An 11708-nucleotide genomic window follows, 5' to 3' on the forward strand; every position below is an offset into this window, starting at 1 on the left:
ACCACACTATCAACTACCACTTATTAAATTAATAAGTCAATTCGAGTGTATTAATCTCCGCACCGGTCAAAATGGTGCGAGTATTAAGGAACGGAGGGAATAGTTTTTTTGTTTATACAGGCCAGCTTGCCTGAGTAGTCTTTTTGTTATTGTTGTTGCCTTGGTGGTTGACGTTATGGCCCTTTCTAGAAGGTATGAAGCATACATGGTTTTGAACTTTAGGCGTAAAATTCGATTTTGATTTAGAATAACAATTTATACTCACTTTCACTACAAGAAATTGATTAATTACCAACCGCTAAAATTGGTTGGTAAAACGCGAAAAACGGTTGGTAAAAGATTTTGCGACCGCCAGCGGTCGCAAAAAAGCGGTCAGTTTTCACCTGGACGGTAATTTAGGAAACTCCAACTGGAAGGCGGTCGCTAAAATTTACCGACAGAATTAGCGACCGCCACCTAAGCAGTCACTAAATTAGTGACCGCCAAAGCAGTCATAAGTCATAGCCCAAACCTCCCATAACTGTTTCAACTCTTCAATGAGTGGTTGCATGTACACATCCAAGTTTCCTTTAGGATTTTTAGGACCGGGAACGAGCAAAGAAAGGAACATGAATGGTCTTTTCATACACATCGATGGAGGCAAGTTGTATGGTGTAAGAATAACCGGCCAACATGAATATTGGGATCCAAATTTACCATGGGGGGCAAATCCATCTGTGCACAAACCAAGCCTGACATTTCGTGGCTCTGATGCGAAATTAGGAAAGGTTGTATCCAAGTGCTTCCACGCTTGACTATCACTAGGATGTGCGAAGGTGTTTTGAACTCGGGGATTCTTGGCATGCCAAGTCATATCCTCCGAAATGTTCTTGGTAGCATACAACCTTTGCAACCTCGGTGTGATTGGAAAATAGATTAGAACTTTTGCTGGAATAAGCTTACCCTTTGCAGTCTTCTTATACCGATCACTTCCGCATACTCTACATTTATCTAACTGTGCATCGCCTTTCCAGAAGAGCAAACAACCTTTAGGGCATGTGTGGATCCTCTCATGAGGAAGTTCCAAGCCCTCAAGAACCTTCTTTGTGCTATTGAAAGTTCTACCCATTTGGTTGTTATTTGGAATCGCATCATTCATCAAAGATGCAAACCCATCCACACACCTGTGTTGTAAGTTGAATTCACATTTCAAACTTGCAATTCTTGATGCCATCTCCAACACAGAGAGTTTGCTCCCTTCATATAATGGATCTCCAGCTGCCTTTAGAAGGTCTATAAACTTCTTAGCTTCATCATTTGGTTCTTCTTCAACTGAATTACCCTCTTCATTCACCAAATGCTCTTGATTATTTCCAAGAGCATCAATAACCATATCCCGATATTGATTTGGCTGAACACGCGAGGACTCTACTAAGCTTTCCCCTTGACATATCCATTGATAGTAATTACGAACAAACCCCTTCTTGTACAAATGTACTCTAACTGTTTCAGTATCATGAAAACGCCTGTTATCACACAAGGGGCATGGGCATCTTATTTTGTCACCATCATTGCATGTTGGATGCTCTTTGCAAAACTCAATGAACTCTCCAACCCCCTTGAGAAAGTCGGGCTTAAGATTGCGCCCGTCGAGTCTATCATACATCCAACTACGCTCTCTTCTTTTCATGATACCAAATTCTACATATCTCACAAAAAACATGTTACTAACCAATCTCTACACATCTCACACTAATCATGTTACTAAACCTACTATATAGTCTAACTACCGCTCGAAGTTTTCTAAATAAACAATCAAATAATTGATTTTATTAATTATATAAAAATCAATACTTATTAATGATATAAAGTTAAATAATTTATTAATGATATAAAGATCAATAATTTATTCAAACGCACTTATAAATTATATAAAGTTCAATAATTTACTTATAATTTATATAAAGATCAATAATTACTTAAACACAAGCCAATAAGGATAAAAATCAAATATAAATAATAAAATGCATTTACAATAAACACCTAAACATGCACAAATTTATTCAATACACTTACTTACTACTCAAATTCATTCTCTAAATTATTCGTTGTTTCTCATATGACATTCCTTGAAACTTTGGCATAAAATTAAATTTCATAAAATCTTACACCTACACCTACATCAAAATTCTTACACCTACACCTACATCAAAATTAAATTCCTTGAAATTTTGGCATAAAATTAAATTTCATAAAATCTTACACCTACATCAAATTAAGTACGGCATTCCTTGAAAATTTCATAAAATTTCCATAATTTCCATAATTTTCCATAATTTTCTAACAAGTCATTCCATAAATTCATTGAAAAAAATACCCATTAATTATCTAACAAGTCATTCCATAGTTATGGGTCACAAAATTAGAAGAGAAAAAAAAGATTACCTTCAAAGATCGAAGAGTTCACATACAAGATCTACAATTGATATAAACAACAAAGTTAGGGTTTGAAAAATTAAAGCATTATATTATGAAAAAACTAAGAATAAAGGTTACCTGGAGTGGAAAACATCGACGATTGAGTAGTCCGGTCCGGTGGGTGGTCCGCCTGGGCTGCTGGCTGGGGGGCGCCGTGCGCGGCTCTGGGGGGGGTTGGGCGTGGGCTGGGCTGCTGGCTGGGGGGAACCGTGCGCGGCTGGGCTGGGTGGGTCGTGCACTCTGGCCGAGTCGGGGGGTTAGGGTGGCGCCGTCGGGGGAGGGGGGTGGTTCACCGGCTGCGTCGAAGGTCGAAGGAGGGAAGGCTCTTCAACTTTCTATTTTTAATTTCTCTAAATTGGTCGAAGGAGGAGGAAGGCAGACAAGATTTTTTTTTTCTTTTTTTAATTTAGTGACCGTTTTTGGTCATTGATTATTTATTTATTTTTTATTTTTTTTTTAATTTTAGCGACCGCTTTTTTGGTCGGGTATATTATATAGGCGGTTATTAAAATTTTAAATTTATTTTGAAAATAGTCGGAATTTACCGACTGCTCAATAGTCGGAATGGAAGTTTATGCAGTCGATAAATTTACGACCGTTATGAAAGCGGTTGGTAAATTTTAAATTTACCAACCGCTCTAAATTCGGTCGGTAAATTTAGCGACCGTTTCTATTTCGGTTGGTAAATTTATTTTTACTGACTACTTTCACGGCGGTCGGTAAAATCAGTTGGTAATCAAGCGCTTTCTTGTAGTGTTTACTAACCCCCAAAAATATAAGTTCAAATAATTTAAATTCCAATCAACCCAAGAAGTACCAATGAGGTAACGAGTTTCAAACTTTCATTCATATCCAATCAGTTTTACCCGAATCTTATATACATGTACTCCGCTTCAGTTGTACAATTCGCACTGGTGCTCTGTTTAGCACTTTTCCAGCTTACTGCACCCCCGTTGAGGAAGAATATAAACCCAGACGGTGATCTAAAATCATCCTTGTCGGTTTGGAAACTTGCGTCTGTATAGCCTTTAACAATTAATTCATCATCTCCACCATAGACCAGGAAATCATCTTTGTGCCTTTTCAGGTACTTCGGAAGATTCTTGGCAGCAGTCCAATGTGCCTCTCCTGGGTCTGACTGGTATCTTCTCGTAGCACTGAGTGCGTACGCAACATCCGGGCGTGTACATATCATAGCATACATTATTTAACCAATCAATGATGCATATGAAATCCCACTCATTCGTCTACGCTCATCCAGTGTTTTTGGGCACTGAGTCTTGCTTAGAGTCATTCCATGAGACATGGGTAGGTAGCCTCGCTTGGAATCTGCCATATTGAACCTTTCAACCACCTTATTGATATATGTGCTTTGACTAAGTCCAATCATCCTTTTAGATCTATCTCTGTAAATCTTGATGCCCAGTATGTAATGTGCTTCTCCTAGATCCTTCATCGAAAAACATTTCCCAAGCCAAATCTTGTCAGAGTTCAACAAAGGAATGTCATTTCCGATAAGTAATATGTCGTCGACATATAGTACTAGAAAAGCAATTTTGCTCCCACTGACCTTCTTGTATACACAAGATTCGTCTGCGTTCTTGACGAAGCCAAAGTCACTGACTGCTTCATCAAAACGTATATTCCAACTCCTTGAAGCTTGCTTCAATCCGTAAATGGATTTCTTAAGCTTGCATACCTTTTAACAATTTTTTGGATCCTGAAAACCCGCAGGCTGTGTCATAAACATAGTTTCTGTTAAAATGCCGTTTAAGAAAGCGGTTTGACATTCATCTGCCATATTTCGTAATCGTAATATGCAGCGATCGCTAACATTATCCGAATAGACTTTAGCATTGCAACTGGTGAAAAGGTTGCATCGTAATCCACACGTAGACTTGCCATCTTGAGCAACCAATCTAGATTTGAAAACTTCTAGTTTCCCATCCTTGTCCTTTTTCAGTTTGAAAACCCATTTGCTTCCTATGGCTTGGTAGCCATCTGGCAAATCGACCAAATCCCAAACTTGGTTTTCAGACGTGGAGTCTAATTCAGATTGCATGGCTTTTTGCCATTGCTTGGAGCTAGAGCTCGTCATAGCTTGTTTGTAAGTCGCAGGTTCATCTCTTTCCAGCAATAGATCTTCATGGCTCTCGTTCGTCAAAATACCTAAGTACCTTTTCGGTTGAGACCTATATCTCTGCGATCCACGCGGGGTTACATTTCTAGATGGTTCTTGATTCTCACCAGATACTCCTAAAGATCTCTGAGTTTCAACCTAAATGTCATCTTGAGCATTCTCTAGAGTTTGTTGTTCGACTCGAATTTCTTCGAGGTCTACTTTTCTCCCACTTGTCATTTTGGAAATATGATCTCTTTCCAAAAAGATACCATCTCGAGCAACAAACACCTTGTTCAGATTTATTGTAGAAGTAATACCCTGTTGTTTCCTTTGGATAGCCCACAAGGATACATTTGTCAGATTTTGGTTGAATTTTGTCTGAAATTAATCGTTTGACGTATACTTGACAACCCCAAATCTTAAGAAAAGACACATTTGGAGGCTTTCCAAACCATAACTCATATGGAGTTTTTTCGACAGCTTTAGACGGAGCTCTATTTAGTGTGAGTGCAGCTGTGTTTAGTGCATGTCCCCAAAATTCTATTGGAAGTTCGGCCTGACCCATCATTGATCTAACCATGTCTAGCAAGGTTCTATTCCTCCCTTCTGACACACCATTCTATTGAGGTGTTCCGGGAGGAGTCAATTCTGTAGAATTCCACATTCTTTCAGATGGTCATCAAATTCATAGCTCAGATATTCACCGCCTCTATCAGACTGCAGTGCCTTAATCTTCTTGCCTAATTGATTTTCTACTTCACTCTGAAATTCCTTGATTTTTTCAAAGGATTCAGACTTATGCTTTATTAGGTAGACATAACCATATCTACGGAAGTCATCAATGAAAGTGATAAAGTAGCTGAAACCACCTCTAGAATTTGTACTCATTGATCCACATACATCTGTATGGATTAAACTCAATAGTTCAGTTGCTCTTTTCAGAATCTCGTGCGCTCGCACCAGTATTTAGCCCGCTCGCACTGATTTTTTGTGTGCTCGCACAGAATTTTCGTGCGAGCACATGAAGAATTTTGGATATTTGGCTATCTCAAGGTCGTGCGCTAGCATGGAAATGGAGTCCGTTCGCACGGTGTGAAGAAGAGAAATCGTTGCTTAGAACGATCGCACAAATCTGGAGCACGTTCGCACCGATGCGATCGTACCTGGGTTTCCGCGATCGCATCGCTGCTCGGGCTGACATTTTCGAGTTTAAAATTTCTATTTTTAAGGGTCGTATAAATAGATTTTTCGTTTTATTATTGAACAATTAATTCCAGAATTATATTTTCATTAAGTTTTAGAAGGTTTTCTCTTCAAGCTTAGTTTTCTAGAGAGAGAAACTCCATTGCTTTGAAGCTTCAAGTTGTAATTTCTTCAACTCTTTCAATTCCTTGCAATTTTAATTCAAGTTCTTAGTTCTTTGTTCTTACTATCTTGCTATTGTTCTTTAATTCTTGAATTCCTCTTTTGCTTTGATTTTAGTTTCATTTATTCTCAATTCTTTGATTGATTTTGCAATTGAATGCTCAACTTCTTGATTCCTACCTTTTACTCTTTCAATTACATGATTGATTGCCTAGAATTCTTACACTTCCTAATTTCAAGCATGTGTAGTGAGTAGATTTAGGTTAGAGATAGGGGAGAATCTAGGGGCTTAATTAGGGGAAATTGATGGTTGAATGTTGATTGATTGATGTAATTAAATTTGATTTGGTGATAGGATATCCATGACTAATTGAGTGGTAGTTGCAAATACTATTTGATTGGAATTGATTGGATTGCATAGTCTAGGTTTGGCAAGACATTGTGAGCCTATTTTATGCAAGTGAATAGTGGTTCCCATATGCAAGTTGTCTAGTTTAGGATTAGGCGGAAGCTCTTCCATAGATTAGACGCTTCGCGTGCTCCATCCTAGAGGTGGCGGGTACGTCATTCGATTCTATTCCCCTATGCACTAAGTCGTTGCATCGTCATGATTGCTTGATTGTTTAGATCGTTTCCCCCAATTCCCTAGCCTATCCCCGATTCCCTAGAATTTCCCTATATTGGTTAAATTTGTTGATTGTTAGCATAGTTTCCCTAGATATTATTTCAAACCAATTTTTGTCTAAACTAGCTTAACACCTTGACCCAATGCACACCGTTTCTATGGGATGATCCCTATGCTTGCCGCTATAGTCCATATAGCCGGTTAGTTAGGAGTTTATAAATTTTGTTTTGTCGGGCGGTCTTCTTTTAAACGACGGAAAATCACCTTATCAAAATGGCGCCGTTACGGTCGTTGTTATTGAGTTGTGTTGAGACTAGTTTACCATTAGAAAAATACAAAAACATTGCATTCTTGTTTGCTTTCTTTTCCCTTTGCAATACTCACGTGTTTCTTTGAGTTTGTATGCTTGATAGGGGTCGTGCACGTCAAAGGACTCTCCACCCTCTTGACCTTGAATGGAGAGGACACTAAGGAGATTAAGGCGCGTTCGAACTCGCTCGTCAAGCCGCAACCGATTTGAATCCTTGAGTGTAGGCGTGGAACAAGAAGAGAGTGAGCAAGCCTTTGAAACCATGGCGCTCCCGGTTAAGAATTTGGGTATACCTGGAACATTTGAAGCAACATGCGGAATCCAAGCTCCCACAACCAATGCAAATAACTTCGAAATCAAACCCGCTTTAAATAACTTGGTTCAAAGCCATCCTTTTTGTGGGAAGAGCAACGAGTCACCACACGAGCACCTAAAGTAATTCGAACACTATTGTCATACAATCAAGCATAATGGTGTGACCTCGGACTACGTGCGGTTGACACTATATTATTTCTCTCTCATTGGGCGAGCTAGTGGTTGGCTTGACAAGGAGGTCAAGCCAAACTCACTTCGCACTTGGAATGAAGTTACAAATGCGTTCTTGAGCAAGTTTTACTCGCATGGCAAGACGGCGGACTATCGCCACAAAATCCAATCCTTTGAGCAAAAGCGGGACGAGTCACTTTTTGAAGCTTGGGACCGTTTTAAAGAATATCAAAGGGAGTGCCCTCACCATGGGATCCCTAAGTGGTTGCTACTCCAAAACTTCTACTTGGGATTGAGCCCAACCTCCAAGACGAGTCTAGATGCGGGGGCGGGGGGTCCCATAATGAACAAGACCGAAGATCAAATCGAGGAGATAATTGAGGATGTTGTCCAAAATTATCAAGCTTGGCACGTTGGTGCAAGGGACTATGATAGTAAGGGTAGGAATGATGATGGTAAAGGGTCATTATATGCTATGGAGTAAGCTAGGATCATTGAGAAGCTTAGCTCGAGATTGGAAAATCTAGAGAGCACACCAAGCCAACCACCATCGCCATCTACAATCCCGCCGCCTTCGGCCACTCTTCTCACTAAGGGGAAGAGAAAGGTTAGTTCCTATGACACTGTGCCTCCGGGCACATCCTTTTGTGATAATTGTCAAGATTTTGGTCATTTCTCCAATGCTTGTCCTTTGGTGTATAATGTGTCTTATGTGGATTATGGCCCTTCTTATGAAGGTGATTTTGATATGGAATATGCCCATGCTTTGAATGAGAGGTCTGGAAATGATAACCCCTATAATCAAAATTTTGCTAGACAAGCACCTAGAGGGCCCCCTATGTATGGGTCCTACCAAGGCTTTGGCCAAGGAGGTGGGTATGATAGTCAAGGACGAGGTGGCTATAGAGCGCAAGGCTATCAAGGCTAAGCACCCTATGGTCAACCTCATGGTCTTGGAAATCAAGCCCAATACAATCAAGGGAGTTATAATCCTAACCACCAAGGTGGAGGGGGTTATAACTATCTTATGGGAAATATAGGGGTGCCTCTAGTCGGGGTTATCCTTTGAACTCGTGAGGTCCTTATGGTGTTTCTATATTTCCACCTCCCGGATTCAATGGGCCAAGGATCTATGGCAACCAATTCCAACCAAACCTTAGTGGTTATGGCAATGCACCTCCACCGCTCCCGCCTCTCAAGTCTAACCTCGAGGCTCTCATGGAGTCGTTTGTGGGGGCGCAAGTCAAGAAAAATGTTGAGTTTGAGGATGGATTTAAGCAATCCAACACTCACTTGAAGATGATTGAACCCAATTAGCTCAACTTGCTAATATCATTAAGGAACATCATGTGCATACTAGTCTCCCATCCCAAAGTCAAGCTCCAAAGCAAATGAATGCCATAGTGACAAGGAGTGGGAAGATTTTAGATGATGTTCCTAGAGCTAATAAGGTTTCTAAGTCCAATGGGAAGGATCAAGAGGGAGTCGTTGAGTCTAATGACAATGATGTGGTAGAAGAGGAACCTCCCATCGATGATGTGGGTGATACTCCTAGACCAAAAGAGGCAACTCTTCTACCTCTCCCCACTCCTAAACTTCCCTATCCCCAATGATTCATAAGGCATAAGTTAGACGTGCAATTCTCAAAATTTCTTGATGTTCTTCGAAAATTGCATATCACTATCGCCTTTACGGATGCGTTGAAACAAATGCCAACTAAGGAAATCTTGAGTGGGAAGCGGGATTGCGACGTAAAGGAGACGGTGAACCTCACCGAAAATTTTAGTGCTATTATTCTTAACCAAATGCCACCCAAACTCAAAGACCCGGGTAGTTTTTCTATCCCTTGTGCTATTAAGAAGCTTGAAATAAGCAATACCTTGTGTGATTTGGGTGCTAGTGTTAGTCTAATGCCTTATTCGGTGTTCGCCAAGCTTCAAGTTGGTGATCTTGTCCCAACCAACATTGCATTGCAACTTGCCGACCGTTCGGTCAAATACCCTATTGGCAAGATTGAGGATGTACCCTTGAGAGTTGGTGGATTTGTGATCCCCGTCAATTTTGTGGTCCTAGACATAGATGAGGACGTGCATGTCCCTATTATTCTTGGTCGCCCATTTTTGGCCACGACGGGGGCCATTATTGATGTCAAGCAAGGGAAAATCACTTTGAAAGTTGGGAAGGATAGTTTGTTTTTTGACTTGAATAAGGCCATGAGTTACCCTAGTGTTAGGTTATGATACATATGACATTTACATAGATCATGCGGAAAAACCATTAACCCAGGAAACATATTATTTACACATAATCATATAGCATAATTAGATGCATACTCTTTGTTGCGTGCCTTCCCTAGCTGCGCCCGAACCGAACAAGAACAAGTCTTTTAGGACTCCAAGTGTCGTCCCTCCGTAGAAAGTCCACAGCACGTCCGGATCCGCCTTAAGATTGACCAACTAGAATCGCCCTTAAGGTACTCAGAAAATTCGGCACTTTTGAGCAAGATGTGTGTTTGATTTTCTCTCAAAAACTCACTTTTGAATACTTAAAACTTGTGTATAAATTATGACCCCTAGGCCTTTATTTATAGAGTTATGGAAAAGGAATCGTAATCCTAGTAGGATGCGAATTAATTGGAATTAGAATTCTACATGAATTCTACTTAATCAATTTATCCAATAGGAATAGACATTTAATCATACACTGACTCTTGCAGATTCAGGAATCTCGCATGAGCTGAAACTCACACACACACGGCAGCCACAAGGGCTGCCCATGCGCGTGCGAGCAGCAGCCCGCGCAGCACGGCCCACGCATGTGCGGCCTTGTGCGCGCTGGGCTGTGGCGTGCGTGCTTGCTGGGCGATGGCCTGGCTTCGTGCTGGGCCTTCGTCCGGCAGGCCTCGTCCGATGCTAATTCGTACGATACGCTTCCGATTAAATTTCCATTTCCGGAATCTATTTCCGATACGAACAATATTTAATATTTCCGATTCCGGAATTAATTTCCGTTTCGAACAAATATTTAATATTTCCGTTTCCGGAATTATTTTCCGATTCCGGTAATATTTCCGATTCTGACAATATTTCCGTTTCCGGCAATATTTCCGATTCTGGTAATATTTCCATTTCCAATAATATTTTCCGATACGTACCATGTTTCCGTTTCCGGCAACATCTACGACTTGGATAATATTCATATTTCCGATACGATCCATATTTCCGTTTCCGGCAATATCATCGTTTCCGGAGTATTCATTTCTTGCCTGTGACGATCTTAGCTCCCACTGAAAACAAGATCCGTCGGTTCCGAATATTCATAGATGGAGTATTTAATGCCATTAAATACTTGATCCGTTTACGTACTATTTGTGTGACCCTACGGGTTCAGTCAAGAGTAAGCTGTGGATTAATATCATTAATTCCACTTGAACTGAAGCGGCCTCTAGCTAGGCATTCAGCTCACTTGATCTCACTGAATTATTAACTTGTTAATTAATACTGAACCGCATTTATTAGACTTAACATAGAATGCATACTTGGACCAAGGGCATTATTTCCTTCAGTCTCCCACTTGTCCTTAGGGACAAGTGTGCATTTCCTAATTCCTTTGTCGCTCGATGCTTGCTCTTGAACATAAGGTAAGAGTTGTCATCCTTATTATGTCCAGAGGTGTTCCTCGGTTTCAGAGTTCAACTGATCAAATAAACAGATAATCATAGCCTATGATTCATCCGAGCACGGCCATGCATTTCACAGTTTCTAGCTCTCCGAGTGGCCTTGTACAACTTTTAAGCATCTCATCCCGATTTATGGGAGGACAATCCCAATCTTGCGATCTTGAGATTAGACTTCGTTTGATAGGTGATTACCTGAGCGTTGCCTTTATAGCCTCCTTTTACGGTGCGACGGTTGGTCAACGTCAAAGCAACCAGTTCTCAAACAAGTAATCTCAAATCACTCAGGTATTGAGGATTTAGTGTCTAATAATTTAATGAAATTTACTTATGACAGACTTTTATCTCTTACAGTAAAGTTTCATAGGTCTTGTCCGATACTAGTCTTCCCATAGTAAGTATCTATGCAAATGATTATGACATTGCCATGTCCACATAGTTCAAGAAACAGAACTACTAGTCATCTTGCATTCTAATCGTCTAACGTTTTCTATGCGTCCAATTTTATAGAAAACTCCGATTAGGGACCATTTTCAACCTTTTGACATTCAAGTTCACTTGATAGACATTTCTTAGTCACAGGACTGGTCCTGACAGTCTATCTTGAATATATCGTCAAGTTGAAGGGACTCATCATTTAATAAACCACAAATTAAATGGAAAAATG

General features: G+C 40.3%; 2 protein-coding genes and 1 non-coding gene across 3 annotated transcripts; 1 reads left to right on the forward strand and 2 right to left on the reverse strand.

Moving 5' to 3' along the window:
• Positions 1-472: 472 nt before the first annotated feature.
• LOC110787322 (uncharacterized) lies at positions 473-2758 on the reverse strand. Its single transcript, XM_056832251.1, has 3 exons — positions 2536-2758; positions 2425-2455; positions 473-1680 (listed from the first exon to the last, which is right to left on the reverse strand). The coding sequence occupies exon 3, from the start codon at positions 1667-1669 to the stop codon at positions 473-475; it is 1197 nt and encodes a 398-aa protein (XP_056688229.1). The 5' UTR covers positions 1670-1680; positions 2425-2455; positions 2536-2758.
• A 4759-nt stretch (positions 2759-7517) lies between these two features.
• Positions 7518-7620, reverse strand: LOC130464623 (small nucleolar RNA R71). Its single transcript, XR_008925000.1, has one exon. It is a non-coding gene; the product is annotated as a small nucleolar RNA R71 (small nucleolar RNA).
• A 1454-nt stretch (positions 7621-9074) lies between these two features.
• On the forward strand, positions 9075-9605 carry LOC130463196 (uncharacterized). The gene has a single exon (XM_056832253.1). It carries the CDS (start codon positions 9075-9077, stop codon positions 9603-9605), a length of 531 nt encoding a protein of 176 aa, XP_056688231.1.
• Positions 9606-11708: the final 2103 nt, after the last annotated feature.

The sequence above is a fragment of the Spinacia oleracea genome, chromosome 6 (genome assembly GCF_020520425.1).
Source record: "Spinacia oleracea cultivar Varoflay chromosome 6, BTI_SOV_V1, whole genome shotgun sequence".
NCBI lineage: Eukaryota > Viridiplantae > Streptophyta > Magnoliopsida > Caryophyllales > Amaranthaceae > Spinacia > Spinacia oleracea.

Coding starts and splice junctions, on each gene's coding strand:
- LOC130463196 (XM_056832253.1), top strand. CDS start 9,075: ATGCCAACTAAGGAAATCTTGAGTGGGAAGCGGGATTGCGACGTAAAG.
- LOC110787322 (XM_056832251.1), bottom strand. CDS start 1,669: ATGAAAAGAAGAGAGCGTAGTTGGATGTATGATAGACTCGACGGGCGC.